Source organism: Bubalus kerabau, chromosome 2, assembly GCF_029407905.1.
Source record: "Bubalus kerabau isolate K-KA32 ecotype Philippines breed swamp buffalo chromosome 2, PCC_UOA_SB_1v2, whole genome shotgun sequence".
In the NCBI taxonomy this organism is placed as follows: Eukaryota; Metazoa; Chordata; class Mammalia; order Artiodactyla; family Bovidae; genus Bubalus; species Bubalus kerabau.
The window spans coordinates 190,704,230-190,718,545 of NC_073625.1; the positions used below are offsets into that span (position 1 = coordinate 190,704,230).

A 14,316-nucleotide genomic window follows, 5' to 3' on the forward strand; every position below is an offset into this window, starting at 1 on the left:
GGGTCTCCACTTCCTTCACCTGTTGACTAGGGTCTGAGATGCCTCTTAGGGGTTATGGCTGTCCGTGTAGCAGGATAACCCCTGTGATGGCCATTCACTGAGCTCCTGCTGCTCTGAGGATGCAGCTGTGGCAGATGGAGCCTGTGCCCCTGCAGTGTGAAGTCCTACCGACCAGAGTTGCAATCTGGCGGACCAGCCATGATGCCTAGGTGCTGTGCCCCTGCAGTGGGCAGCCCTGCAGATGAGAGCTGTTGGGTAACAGCCACCATTGCTGGTGCCAACCACCTTGGAAGACAGACTCCAGTCATCTGCAAAGTACCTTGAGAAAACGATCGAGTGCTGTCCAAGGAGCTCTGATGGGTTCTTACACTTACCCCAAGCTGCTTGGAAACCTCTGGGTGGTGGGCGAGTGAGACAGGGGCCAGCCATTGGCCAGTGCACCTGCGGCACTTTGGTCAATGCACCTGGCAGCTTTGCAAAGAGGCAGAGGCAGATGGAGGCGAAAGGCCCTCCAGAGGAGGATGCTCTAGGCAGGAGTCTAGACACTGCGTCCATGCACCCAGAGGAGGAAATGAGAGTCAGCTGGCAGCCCTTGGCCTTGCAATCAGAGGAAGCATGGGACCCTGTTCACTTCCTAGATCATGAGGCCGCACGGGGTGGCAGCCAGGAAGGAGAGAGAGCAGAGGGCCACTGTGGGGTGAGAGATTTGTGGTGAGGGAATTTGGGGTTGTAGGAAAAGCTTCGATCAGTTTTTCAGGAGTCGGCATTCAGTCCTCTCTGTGTTCCAGTCAGGAGGACTGGGAAGGTGCAGCCAGGGTGGAGATGAGGCACCTGTGGGTCCAGGGCAGCACCTGCTGGGGTGAACCCTGTGTGGAGCTCCTCCTGGTGCCTTGGATCCTGCCTTACAGGGAATGGGCTCCTGGCTCGGGGCCCCTAGGAAGATGGGGCAGGGCAGGTGCAGACCAATAGGGGAAGTGGTTCACCCAGTCTCCAGGCCCCCATTCTCCGACACAGCCCCCGTACAGTCCTGCGCCCAACCTCCCTGCGGTTAGGACTTGATGAGAACGCCCTCCGGGTTCACACTTAGCGCCAGCCTCTTGGGAGGGGATCTGGGGAGGCAGACCGCGCTCCAAAGGGCTAGTTTCTCCTCCTGAGCTCTGATCTGGAGTGCGGGACGGGGCGGACTGCGCTCTCCGGAGCCGTGACGCGGAGCACGCTGCGGGGGCCCCGCGGGGCCAGGGCTGCGGTCCTGCTCAGCCGCGGAGGCGGCGGCTCGAGTGACGCGAGAGCGCGGGCCTCTCAGCGGGTGGGTACGCACGCCGGCCCGGGTGGAGGGAACCGAGGTGCTGCGGAGGCGCGTATCAAGGGCAGGATGCCCCAGGATCCAGGGGAAGGGTCGAGCCGGCACAAGGGTCGGAGCCCAGGCTGGGGTGCGTGGGCCAAGGGATGCGGCTGGGTCCGGGCGCGGGCGGCGCGGGAGCTGGGGGTCGTGGAAGACTGCAGCAAGCTCCAAAGCGTGAGTGCGCCGGAGTGCAGAGGGCTGGGCTGGGCGCGGCTCGGGCTGCGGTGCGGGGCTGCAGCGGGGGTGCGGGACTGCTGCGGGGGTGCGGGACTGCTGCCGCAGGCAGGCGGCTGGCCGAGTGCGGATGTCCGCTGGACTGCGGCGCGGGGTGCAGGCGCTGCGACAAGGCTGGGCGCGGTCTGTCCGCAGGTGCCGTGTCGCGACTTGGGGACATCTGGGACTTGGTCATCTCAGGCTCTTCCTCTGACCCGCGCCCCCAAGACCTCCCGGCCCAGTTCCGTGGCTGGCGGTTCCTTTGCCCTTCACCCGCATGTGGCTATTTTTAGTCTTGGAAATGCTGTCACAGCCAGGATTTCAAAGGATGCTGGAGGAGGAGCTCAGGGAGCAGCTACAGGGTTAGAGGAGTGGAGAGGGGGCGCACACAGGGCCGCAGCCAGTGTGCCCAGACCAGCACGTGGTGCTGTTTACCGGTGAGTCTTCTGGGATGGGGAGGGTGGGGTACCAGGAGGAGCCCTGTCTGGGTGAGTCCCCATGGGAACATTCACCCTGTGCTCCTGTCAGCCCCCCACTCCTCTCTAGGGCCACAGGTTCACGTTTTGTCAGTGTTTTGTGCTGGATGACATTTGTAGGTGAGCATGTTGTTACTGGAGAAGGCGATGGCACCCCATTCCAGTACTCTTGCCTGGAAAATCTCATGGACGGAGGAGCCTGGTAGGCTGCAGTCCATGGGGTCGCTAAGAGTTGGATAGGACTGAGCGTCTTCATTTTCACTTTTCATTTTCATGCATTGGAGAAGGAAATGGCAGCCCACTCCAGTGTTCTTGCCTGGAGAATCCCAGGGATGGGGGAGGCTGGTGGGCTGCCATCTATGGGGTCGCACAGAGTCGGACACGACTGAAGTGACTTGGCGGCGGCAGCAGCAGCAGCAGCATGTTGTTACTATATTCAGGCCTGCTGCTGCTGCTGCTGAGTCACTTCAGTCCTGTCCAACTCTGTGCTACCCCATAGACGGCAGCCCACTAGGCACCTCTGTCCCTGGGATTCTCCAGCAAGAATACTGGAGTGGGTTGCCATTTCCTTCTCCAATATTCAGGCCTAGTGGTCAGATTCTCTCTCTTCTTGGAAGTTATTTCCTTTTAGAGTTTTCTCAACATAGCTGTGCTAATTGTTGTTGCTGTTCTGTCCCTAAATCATGTTCAACTCTTTGTGACCCCACGGACTGCAGCACGCCAAGCTTCCCTGTCTTTCACCATCTCCCGGAGCTTGCTCAAACTCATGTCCGTTGAGTTGGTGATGTCATCCCACCATCTCATCCTCTGTTGCCCCCTTCTCCTCCTGCCCTCAATCTTTCCCAGCATCAGGGTCTTTTCTAATGAGTGGCTCTTTGCATCAGGTGGCCTAAGTACTGGAGCTTCAGCTTCAGCATCAGTCCTTCCAATGAATATTTTGGATTGACTTCGTTTAGGATTGACTGCAGTCAATCATCTCCTTGCAGTCCAAGGGACTCTCAAGAGTCTTCTCCAACACCACAGTTCAAAAGCATCAATTCTTCCCCACTCAGCCTTCTTTATGGTCCAACTCTCACATCTGTTCATGACTACAAGAAAAATCATAGCTTTGACCATACAAACTTTGTCGGCAAAGTGGTATCTCTGCTTTTTAATACATTGTCTAGGTTTGTGATAGCTTTTCTTCCAAGGAACAAGTGTATTTAATTTCATAGCTGCAGTCACTGTCTGCAGTGATTTTGGAGCCTGAGACAATAAAATCTGTCACTGTTTCCATTGTTTCCCCATCTATTTGCCATGAAGTGATGGGACTGGCTGCTATGTTCTTCGCTTTTTGGATGTTGAATTTTAAGCCAGCTTTTCCACTCTCCTCTTTCACCCTCATCAAGAGGCTCTTTAGTTCCTTTTCAATGTCTGTCATTAGAATGGTGTCATCTGAATATCTGAGGTTGCTAACTGCTCATGGAGAATTTTTGCTATAAAACAGGGTGGCCAAATTTGCTTTTAGGTGAGATCTGAAGAGAGCAACTGATGGTATGATTCTGGGGAAAAGAACCCCAGAGAAGGTTTGATGCAGGGGTTGTAAGTTCATTGTCAGCTTGGTTTTCTGGACTCTCCCAGGGCCTAGACTGTTGGGCAGGGTTCTGGGTATGGTGTGGAGGGTGTGGGTGGAGAGGAGGAAGGGGAGGGTCAGGCCAGACTGCCCCTGCCCTGGGCATGGGAATGGTTACACATCGCTTTGCCCTTCAAAGTCTGATGAGTGGTGGGTATGAGGAATGGTGTTTGACACGTTTCCTAGGGACCTGTTGGCAGCTGGGATTGAGAAGATGTGCACAAGCCTCTAGTGAGTGTGCTGAGATGGGCATGTGTGAATCCAAAAACTGTGAATATGGGCAAACGCACTTGAGTTGCTTGAGACCAAGTCCTTTATTGCTCCTTCTGTCACTTGTCCCATAGAACAGTGGTCCCTGACCTTTTGGCACCAGGGACCAATTTCGTGGAAGATAATTTCCCCACGGACCGGGATGGGGGAATGTTTTTGGAATGATTCAAGTGCATTACATTTATTGTGCCCTCTGTCTCTATTACTATTACATCAGCTCCACCGCTGATCATCAGGCAGTAAGTCCTGGAGGTTGGGGACCCTGGCTGCAGGACTGAGCCCTGGAGAGTCCCGGTCCCCTTACAGATTAGCTGCCCAGTTGTGAGATTCTCAGAGCCTTCTTTTCCTCTTCTGTCACCTGGAACATTTCCTGCTGATCTGCTCCCCCGAGACGCTGACTGTGAGGTCTGGCAAGCTGCCGACTAGGACAGCAGGTGGCCCTGTAAAGGCCACTCGCGCGTAAGCCCCCTTTGCCACAAGGGGTGTGCCAGGCAGCTCCTGAGGACTGCAGGGCCAGCTCTGCTCACTGCTTGTCTCAGTGCATCCTGGCTGCTATACAAAGACCATGTTCGGTGGCTCATAAACAGCAGACATTTATTTCTCACAGTTCTGGAGGCTGGCCATCCAAGACTGTGTGGTTGGTGGTTCTGGAGACTGGACGTCCAAGACTGCGTGGTCAGTGAGGGCCCACTTTGGGAGCAGACTCCTGTGTTCTCACGTGGAGGAAGGGCCCTGGGGCTCTCGGGGGTCTCTTTTACAAGGGCATTGATCCCATTCATGTAGGCTCCACCCTCCTGACCCAACCACCTCCTAAATGCCCCATAGGAATTTTAGGGGAACACAGCCCATCCCATTCTGGCCCCCCAAAATTGTGTCCTTCCCACATGCAAAATACAGTCACTCCATCCCAACAGCTCCCAAATCTTAACTCACTCCAGCATCCACTCCAAAGTCTCCCCTAAATCAGATGTGGGGAGACCTGAGGTGGATTCACCCTGAAGCATAGTCCTCTCCAGCCGTGAGCCTGGGGAACCAGACAGTCAGTGGCACTGAGCTCCAGTTCACGTGCTCGATGGACACACAGGGAGGCCAAAGGAACCGAAACATCAGCATTGGAGCAGAGAAAGGTTTACCGCAGGGCTGAACAAGGACAGATGGGTAGTTTGTGCCCCCCAAATCTAGAACCCCTGAAGCCTTCAGCAAAGCATTTTTAAAATCCAGGCCATTGGGGCAGGGGGGCAGTGGTCACAGGGTATGTGATCAGCTCATGCATGGCTCTCTGGTCAGCTCGTGCACGGCTCTCTCATCTCCCACTGGTTGATGGCAACAGGGTAGGGTCTCGGAGGCTAACATCATCAGTCCTCAGGCTCCAGTAGGTCTGGGGACTACATGCTTATGATCATAAAGTAATTAACACCTTCAATTTGGTGGAGGTGGGGCTTTCATGTGTGTAAAACCACTCAGGAAATGTACAACAGAGGATGTGGGCAACACATCTGCCCTGGGAAGGCCCCCTTATAGGGTCCTGCTTGGTTGCAATAAGCTGTGTGCTTCCAGAACAGAGTGGAAGGCCAGGCAGAGGGTGGACATTCCCATTCTGAAAGGGGAAGTGGGAAAGAAGGCAGGGTGACAGGTCCTAAGTGAGCCCAAAGCCTTGAGGACCACTGGGGGATGGTCCTGCCCCGAGGCTTTGCTGTGCAGAGCCCACTGCACCCTCCCGGGCTGGAATCGCAGGCCGGGGGCTCTTCCGGTCTGGGGCCGCCCCACCCCCACACATTGCCCTCTGCCACAGGCTTTGGGCACCTCCATCCTTCAACTCTGAGTGGAAGTAACCATGTGTAATCTCCTGCCCCCAGCCCTGGGGGTGTGCACATCCCTGGTCAGAGTGCAGGCCATCATACAGGGTCACCCCATGCCACACCAGGCCACTCCTGGGGCTGCTGAGGAGGCCAAGATGGGAGGGGTGCAGGGCAGCTGGGCCCTCAGGAGAGCATTCTGCCCTGTGTGCCCTTTCCCTCTGGGCCTGTGCTGGGAGGGCTGCTCCCTGAGCCGTGAGATGCCTTGGGGCCCATCCTCCCTTGTCACGGAGGCAAGTCCCGGCCTCTGTTGACTCTGTTGAGATGCTGTCTAGTCTCCCTGCTGGATGAAAACGGCCAGCCCACCTCTGTCCCGAGCAAGTCCAGCCATACCCTCTATGTTCTTCCCTGAATAAGCTTTCTCAACCCTTTCTGTGTCAATAGGCTGAGCATCTCCCAACTCTCTAAGCTCTGAGTCTTTTGTGATTAGAAGTCCATCTTTAGGTCATTTCTCTCTTCTTGCATTTTGCTGTAAGTACTCAAGAGAAGCTTTGCTGTACTTTCAACACTTTGCCTACATGTTTCCTCAGTCAAATTTCATCACTCACAAGTTCTATCTTCCACAAAACACCAGGAAAGACGCAGTCCACCAAGCTCTTTACCTCCTTATAACACAATTGCCTTTCCTTCAGTTTGCAATAACATGGTCCCTGTTTCCATCTGAGACTCATCAGAATGGCCTTCACCATCCCTCTTTCTACAAGCATCTGCTGGTGACCACTTAGGTTTCTCTAAGGAGGCTGGGGCACTCCTGTCCCGAGCTGTCGCCGCACTCGTTCTGTCTGCCCGTGGTGATGGAGGCTTTTTCTAGCACTCCTCTGAACTCTTCCACTCTGCACGTTGCTCAGGTCCAAAGCTGCCTGGGCGTCGTAGGTGTCTGTAGCATCAGCACCCACTCCTGGAAACAATGTCCTGCGTTGTCATGGTGCCTCCACAGGAGGGAGGTTTGGCTCCCTTCCTCTCCTCAGGTATGGGCACGTCTGGGAGTGACCCTGGCCCAGAAGCAAGGGGGCTGGAGCTGCCCAGGGGGAGGAGTGAGGACAAAGAGGTGAGAGGTGGCCTGAGCCCTGACCCCAAGTGCCCAGCACTGAACTGAATAGCCCAGAAGAGGGTGGGCCAGGGAGGCCAGGTGATGGCAGGTGCCTCACTCCCTGGCAGATCCCAGACCCCCTCCACCAGAGCACAGTGACCACGTGTTGAAGCTAGATGAGAAGTGTTGGGAGGGGAAACTTTATCTGCTTCCTGTTTTGGGTTCTTATGGTTGAACTATAATAAAACTGACACAAGACTGATCAGCAGGAGAAAAAGAAACTAATTTAATTTCATGCACCTGGAGGTCCCATAGGCATGGGACCTAAGAAGTGGGCAAAGCAGGCAGCTTTTAGTATAAAATAGTATATTTAGGAAAAGAAACCATACACTAGTGAAGAACTGACAGGGCAGTGACATTAAGTTTGGGGTCCCCAGCGAGTGAAGGATCTGAAGAGTTTGGGCTTTAGTCAATGGAAGAAGTCGCGAGGCTGGTTTACACAGGCCTCTTGGCCCCGAGCCTGCATCTCTGGTGATAGAGCCCTTCTGTCTCTGGGTGCAGGGGTGCACCTTTCACAGGAGAGGTTTATGCCCTGCTCCCAAGGAGACGGAAGGGAGGGGAAGAGTGGCCCTCTTTCGTTGGTTGTCTCTTAAGGAATTTTTGTTGTTGTTCAGTTGTTAAGTAGTATCCAACTTTGTGACCCCGTAGACTGCAGCACGCCAGGCTTCCCTGTCTTTCACCATCTCCTGGAGCTTGCTTAAGTTCATGTCCATTGAGTCAGTGATGCTATCTAACATCTCATCCTTAAAATTCATTCAGTTCAGTCGCTCAGTCGTGTCTGACTCCTCGCGACCCCATGGACTGCAACATGCCAGGCTTCCCTGTCCATCACCAGCTCCTGGAACTTGCTCAAACTCATGTCCATTGAGTCAGTGATGCCATCCAAGCGTCTCATCCTCTGTCATCCCCTTCTCCTCCTGCCTTCAATCTTTCCCAACATAAGGGTCTTTTCCAATGAGTCAGTTCTTCTTAAATTTTAAAATTCAAAACAATCAGTATGTCTCTGAGGCACATTTTGGGGCCACCTATGCTGGACCCCACAATGGGCAGAGAAAGGACTATCAGTAACCGTCAGTGACTGTCTTGTATGGGGGAGGGTGATGTGGCCAAAAAGGGCTTTGGGGTGGGAGAGGGAGGGAGACCTCATGACCTGTCCTCTGCCCCTGTTCACACCCTTGCAGCAGCTGGTGGCAGTGGGGGCCTCCCTGGATGACACCTTGGGTGATATGGGTGATGTCATGAGATGTCACTGTGGGCGTCTTGTCTCCAGGGAAGTTCATGGGGTCTGCACGTATTTATTTTCACATTCATAACCTGAGGGAAGTAGTCATACTGCTTACTGAGGCCCCAGTGATGGAGACCAGGTCAGAGCAAGGGTTTCAGAAAACAGGATCTGTTCTACTTGGAGGGTACGTGTCACAGAGTGCAAGGCTCTGCCACTCCCCAAACCAGCTCTGTGGGCAGTGGGGGCTTTTCTTCTTCTGGGAAAACAGAAGAAGTGACCCATGTCTGGAAGCAGGAGGCTGGGACCCCATTGTGAGCACTGTGTCTGAGGACTGTGTGCCCTGGTCTTGGGCTCCCAGGCATCACCGGGCACACAGGAGCAGTGGGGGTGGGCATGGTGCTCTTTCTCTGGCCCTTCACGATGACCAAAGAGGATGAAGGGGCATCTGGGCCCCGTGGCTGTATACGTGCCTCGAGACTGCCCACACCTGATGAGGCCAGAGCTCCGGCAGTCAGAAAAATGTGCAAACCAGAAGGCAGTGGGGCCCCACAGGAGGAAACACCTGACTCACCCTCCCTGGCCCACCGCAGCAGCCCGGTGGCTAGCTTCTCACCTTGGGTGGTCTTGGGGTATGACAGCTTCAAGTGGGATCTCATTCCCTGACTGGGAATTGAACCTGGGCTGTGACGATGAGTGCACTGAATCCTAACCACTAGACCACCAGGGATCAGTGGCTAGAGTCAGTAACTAGTGGTTCGGTTCTCAACTATTTTGAAGAAAGAAATCAGCAAAGAGATGAAAAGCAGTGGGACAAGTAAAGTGTGTATTAAGAACAGGATACTTGCAAATAGACACCTGGTCAGGTTCACAGAATTGTGTGCAGCGGGGGCAGCTTAGATGGCTTATATGGGGCCGTTTTCTGGGTCTTTGTTTTCCCCTGGCCAATTATCCTACTTTCTGCCCATATCTGGGCTGACTCAGGGCCCTCCCCTGTGTGCGGGTACATCTTCTAGCCAAGACGGATTCCAGCACGAGGGTCTCTGAGAGGTTGACAGGACATATTATGGGCTAGTGCTCCTTCCTTTTGGACCCCCACCAAACATTTCTGTGCTTGTGCAGAAGGGTTGGGGGCAGTCTCCTTGACCTCAAGGACGAAAACTGTGGTTGTCTTGTTTTTATTCCATCAGAGCTTAGCTCCTCTCTGCTCCTGCCAAGGTAACTTTTCCTTGAGATGTTAGAAGGAGAATTTCCTCAAAATGTCTAATTGCTCACCTTGGGGCCCACCCACCTCCTACCTCACTTCCAGGCGCCCTGGCTTCAAAAGCCAGAGAGAAGCTTATTTTGAGGTAGCAGGACCAAGCCCGTTCTGCGGAGCCTGAGCCGGGCATCAGGATGGAGTTACTGGCGAAGAGGCGTCGGGATCAGGCCAGCTCCGGGGAGGAAGACAGCTTTGGGGTGCAGCCCAGGAGGGTGGCCGACCTGGCCATGGTCCCCAACCTCCGGTGGAGCAGCACCGGCCTCTGCAGGAGAAGGAGGTCACAGTGCCTCTTCAGCAGCTGTGAAAAGGTAGAGCTGGGGTCACTGGGTCCACCAGGGCCCTGGTGGGGCACAGTGACCACCTAGTTTTGCTGGGGACCACAACCCAGCAGAGGGGACTTGGAGAGAGCACTGGGGGCCCGGGTCCGTGCCCCTGGGTTGGTTCCTGTCCTGGTTCCAATTGGGAAGGTGCTGGGTAACCCCCCACACCCACCTGCCTCATTGTGCAATGACTTTGCCTCCTTTACCCAACAAAGAAGGCCCAGGCACCAGCTGAGGCCTGGGTTGGCTGCACGGAAAGCCCCAGGCAGGCTTGTGTTGGGGACATTTGAATGTCACACACCACTGGTTGGGTGTGAAGATGGTGTCTCACGTTTTAGCCTGGTCCCACAGAGGTGGGCGGGTGTCCTGATACTCATGGTCACCTTTGCATCACACTGTTGTTCCTGAGGAAGGCAGCGCTGACCTGCAAACTGTAAAGGGCTGTGGAATCCCAGGGGCCTGGGAGGAGCGGTTCCCCAGGTTCCCTCCTCCCTCTGGGGTCTGCATCTGAGGGTCTCCGGCAGGTGGTGGGGGAGGCCTCAGGGTCCTGTCTCTGAAGGAAGACCCTGAAGGGTGGCAGGGTGCACGGGTGGGCCTGAATGGGGGATGGGGTATGGTTTTGGGAATGGCACTGATCTAACTGCCTGAGAATCTCTCAGTGACCTTTTTACCCTCAGCAAGGAGACCTGAGTTCATGGATTTCTGACAACATCAAGAAGAAAGAATGCATATACTTTGTGGAAAGCTCCAAACTGTCTGATGCTGGGTGAGTGGCTTGTTCTGTTCCCACTGGTGGTTCAGACAGTATAGAATCTGCCTGCAATGCAGGAGACCGGGTTTGATCCCTGGGTTGGGAAGATCCCCTGGAGAAGGGAGTGGCAACCCACTCCAGTATTCTGGCCTGGAGAATTCCATGGATAGAGGAACCTGGTGGGTTATAGTCCATGGGGTCACAGAGTCAGACATGACTGACTGACTAACACATTTCTTTCCCTGTTCCCACATGGAGTAGCTGACCAGGGCAGGGCTGACGGAGCCTCAGCAGGGGACAGTTCCAGTGTATATACCAGCCTGGGGTGCTCGGAGCATTCCCCTCCAGATACACCCTAGTCCTCACTCTGCAGCAAACAGGCCTCACTGTTTCTTATTTCCGCTCCTTTGTCACCTGGTGATGCCGCCTCCGCCACGGAGCCTTCCTTGACCACACCCAGGATGTAACCCGTCCCTCCACCACACTCTGTATTTGTCTTTTCTGCTGTATTGCTATTATGTGGCTTTGTGGTTTTCTCAGATGAGTTCTGAGCTCTCACTGTGGCTGAGTCACTTTATGATTTCCCCACTGGACAGATAGCCAGCGTCCAGCTCAGACTGTGAACAATACAGAGGGGAGGGGCATGCCGTGTCTGGGTGATGGAAGAGGATGATAATCTGGAGCCAGAGGTGCATGATCACCGACCATGATGCTGTTCCTCCTGGGACGTGCCCAGGATGTTGTCACAAAAAGTGCCCCATTTGGGGGTTCACACTCCAGCTTGGCTCCTCTTCAGACGATGGCCCCCCTTCCTCCTCGGAGGCCATGGGGGACCCCAGCATCAGAGAAGGTTGCCATCATGATCCAGCTGATGGCCTCAAGGTTGTATTCAGTAGTGATCAGAGTTCAAGTTTAGGCCAATTGCTCTGACCATGTGCAGAGGGCTTTGCACTGAGGTCTGCGATTTTAGTTTTTAAAGTAGGCTTACAACAGCAGGCCCAGGTTTCCTTGCAGGAGTCATTGGCTCCAAAACCCTTTGAAGAAGGTTATTGCGGAGCCCGGGTCTGGTCGGTAGAGGTTCAAGGGCTGCCAACTGTCCAACCTCGGCCCCTCCTGTCCTCTGAATTCTGAACAAATAGCAGAGAAACATCCACAGGGGTCAGTGAGGGTTGGGGTACAGTTTGTATCTGAGACAGAAATGGGGCTCCTTCCTTGTTCAGTGTTTCTGTCCCTCTTTGAAGGAATGGCGCTCAGGATATGTTTGGCTCTGAAACTTCTGAAACACCTTTCTTGGTACCAGGATCCATGCGAGGAGAAGCCATGGGGGCTGTGTGGGGGTGAGGGGTAGGTGGGGCGGGCTGTTACTTGAGTGTGTGTAACTCCCCATGGCAGCTTCTTCCTCATATGTCCCAAGGTGCTGGTGAGGGGAGGGGAAAGGGGATGGAGTCCCACTTACCCACATGGGCCAAGAGTGCTATGAAAATCCTCTGCTTATTCAACTTCTGGGTCAACAGTCTGTGGTTTCCTGCTCTGGGTCAGGCTTGGGAACACTCTGTTGATTGAAGACCTAATCTCGTTGGGGGATGGTTGAAAGAGAGGAGGGGAGGGTGTGGGCTATTCTGGGCTGTTACAACTTATGAGAAAGTTTGGGGTGGCCTTGGGCAAGGACACAAGATGGAGTCCTTGTCCTGGCGGCCCCCTTCCCCACCTTGGACCCAGCTTCCTCCTACTTGAATGGAGGTGCTCACAGGTGGTGCTCAGGGGAGCCCTACAGGTCTAGAAGTGATCTGAGTCCCCTAAGGGGTCATGAGAGCTTCCCAGGTGGCGGTAGTGGTAAACAACCAGTTTGCCAATGCAGGAGACAGAAGAGATGCAATTTCGATCCCTGCGTCGGAAAGATCCCCTGGAGGAAGGTATGGCAACCCACTCCAGTACTCTTGCCTGGAGAATTCCATGGGCAGAGGAACCTGATGGGCTATGGTCTGTAAGGTCGTAAGGGACTGGACACAACTGAAGCAAGTTAGCATGCCTGCACACAAGGAGTCATAGAAGAAGGTGGGCTCGGAGTTCCTAATGGCTGGGCCAGTGCTCCCGGGCCTGAGGAGGCCCCGGCCTGAGCAGTGGGACAGGGGTACTGAACCCAGGAGACCAGGAGACAGAGCACAGGGTGGGCCTTGGCCTCTTGATTTTCTGCAGCCTCGGTTTTCTGCAGCCTCGGTTTTCTGCACGGTTAGTTAACCTGCACAAATTTTATATGTTAGCTTTCATCTAGAACCTTATTTGGCCCTCACAAATTCTGCAGGTCAGGGGTCAGAAAATGTATTTTTTTCTCCCATTTAACGATTGAGAAGTTGAGAGTCAGAGCCCCTAAGGCCACATTCCGCAAGCTACAGGGAAACCCATTTTCTCTCTCTAGGTCCAGTCGTGTTTTCCCCTGGTGTCGTTGGGCTCACGTCTCACCTGGTGTCAGATTTTTTGATTTGGTCTTATCTGTATCTTGTCTTCTAGGTCACCTGTTACTAGCTAAAGTAGCACTCTAAAAAATGTGTAGATTTCCAATTTAACAAGCTGTGAAGAACATAGTTGCTGTCTCCTCTCTCTCCTCCCAAGAACGGCATTAAAGGAGTAAAATGATTTCAACCCACCAAGACAAAGGAGGCAAGGGAGGAGGTGGCAGTTGAAAAGAGATGATGGGGTGTTCTCTCTGGGGGGCCACGTGCATCCCTGTAGCCCCTGATCTAGATGTTTCTGCTTTGAGCCTATACCGTGTGCTTTTCTGACCTTTTTATTTTGAAATAACTATAGATTTATAAGAAATTGTAAAGATACTGCAGATGGACCCCTCGGTCCCACCAGTGATCACTTCTTCTACCCCACCATCCATCACCCCTGGCAATCACTCATCTGCTCTTCATTCCTACAATTGTTTCGGGTGCTGAATGTCACATAAGAGGAATCCTTCACGAGGTGATGTGTCAAGGCTGGCTTTTGTCACCCAGTGGAATGCCTCTGTGATCCGTTCAAGTTGTGTGTGTTGGTCCTAGGCTCCTGTTTGCTGCAGAGGAGCCAACTAGCCTAGATCATAGTATTTGTAGTGAGGTTTCGGTAGATGACAAATAATTGGATCTTACTATGTTTTATCCACTTTGCCAATCTCTGGGGCTTCCCTGGTGGCTCAGTGGTAAAGACTCTCCCTGCAATGTAGGAGACACAGGAGACATGGGTCAGGAATATCCCTTGGAGGAGGAAATGACAACCCACTCCAGTATTCTTGCTTGGAGAATAGACAGAGGAGCCTCGTGGGTTACAGTCCATGAGGGTGCAAAGAGTTGGACACAACTGAGTGACCAACACTTTCACTTTCATTGATATATGAGGACTTAAGTTTGCCATTGTATTTTTTTGTTTGTTTATATTTCTCTATTTTTCTTTTCCTGCCTTTCTGTGGGTTACTTGAACTTTTCTTAGAGTTCCATTTGGTTTATCTGTGCTATTTTTGCCTATATCTCTTTTATAGCTTTTTAGTGGTTGTTCCAGGTACTACATTATATATATTTAACTTATCACATATTACTGATACCCATGTGTATTGGGAACTCATCCTAGTCTCCCGGTGTTGACATTCACCAGTTTGTGGGCAATGTGGAAACATTCCCACCTTTTACACCACTTTGCCCTTCCCCATTTATATTATAACTGTTTACAAAATTTCCTCCACATACATATTAGGTCATGGTGCAATTTTGCTTCAACCATCAAACATACTTCAGAAAATTCAAGAGGAGGAAAATGTGTTTATTCACGCACCCGTAGTTTTACTCTTTCCATTCTTCTTTCTTTGTTTTGAACAAGTTATTGACCAGAGACAGAGCAATACATCTTAACACCTCTTTCCTCACCTGA

The 14,316-nt window shown here is 53.2% G+C and overlaps 1 protein-coding gene across 3 annotated transcripts in view; it reads left to right on the forward strand.

The window, feature by feature from the left end:
* The first annotated feature begins 1,111 nt into the window (after window positions 1–1,111).
* Window positions 1,112–14,316, forward strand: part of TRPM2 (transient receptor potential cation channel subfamily M member 2) — a 50,472-nt gene continuing 37,267 nt past the window's right edge. For all 3 annotated transcript variants that reach the window (XM_055569795.1, XM_055569796.1, XM_055569797.1), the window contains exons 1-3: window positions 1,112–1,306; window positions 9,391–9,650; window positions 10,340–10,428. In XM_055569795.1, coding sequence (XP_055425770.1) covers window positions 9,477–9,650; window positions 10,340–10,428 — 263 coding nt within the window. In that variant the 5' untranslated portion in view covers window positions 1,112–1,306; window positions 9,391–9,476. The remainder of the gene's footprint in view (window positions 1,307–9,390; window positions 9,651–10,339; window positions 10,429–14,316) is intronic.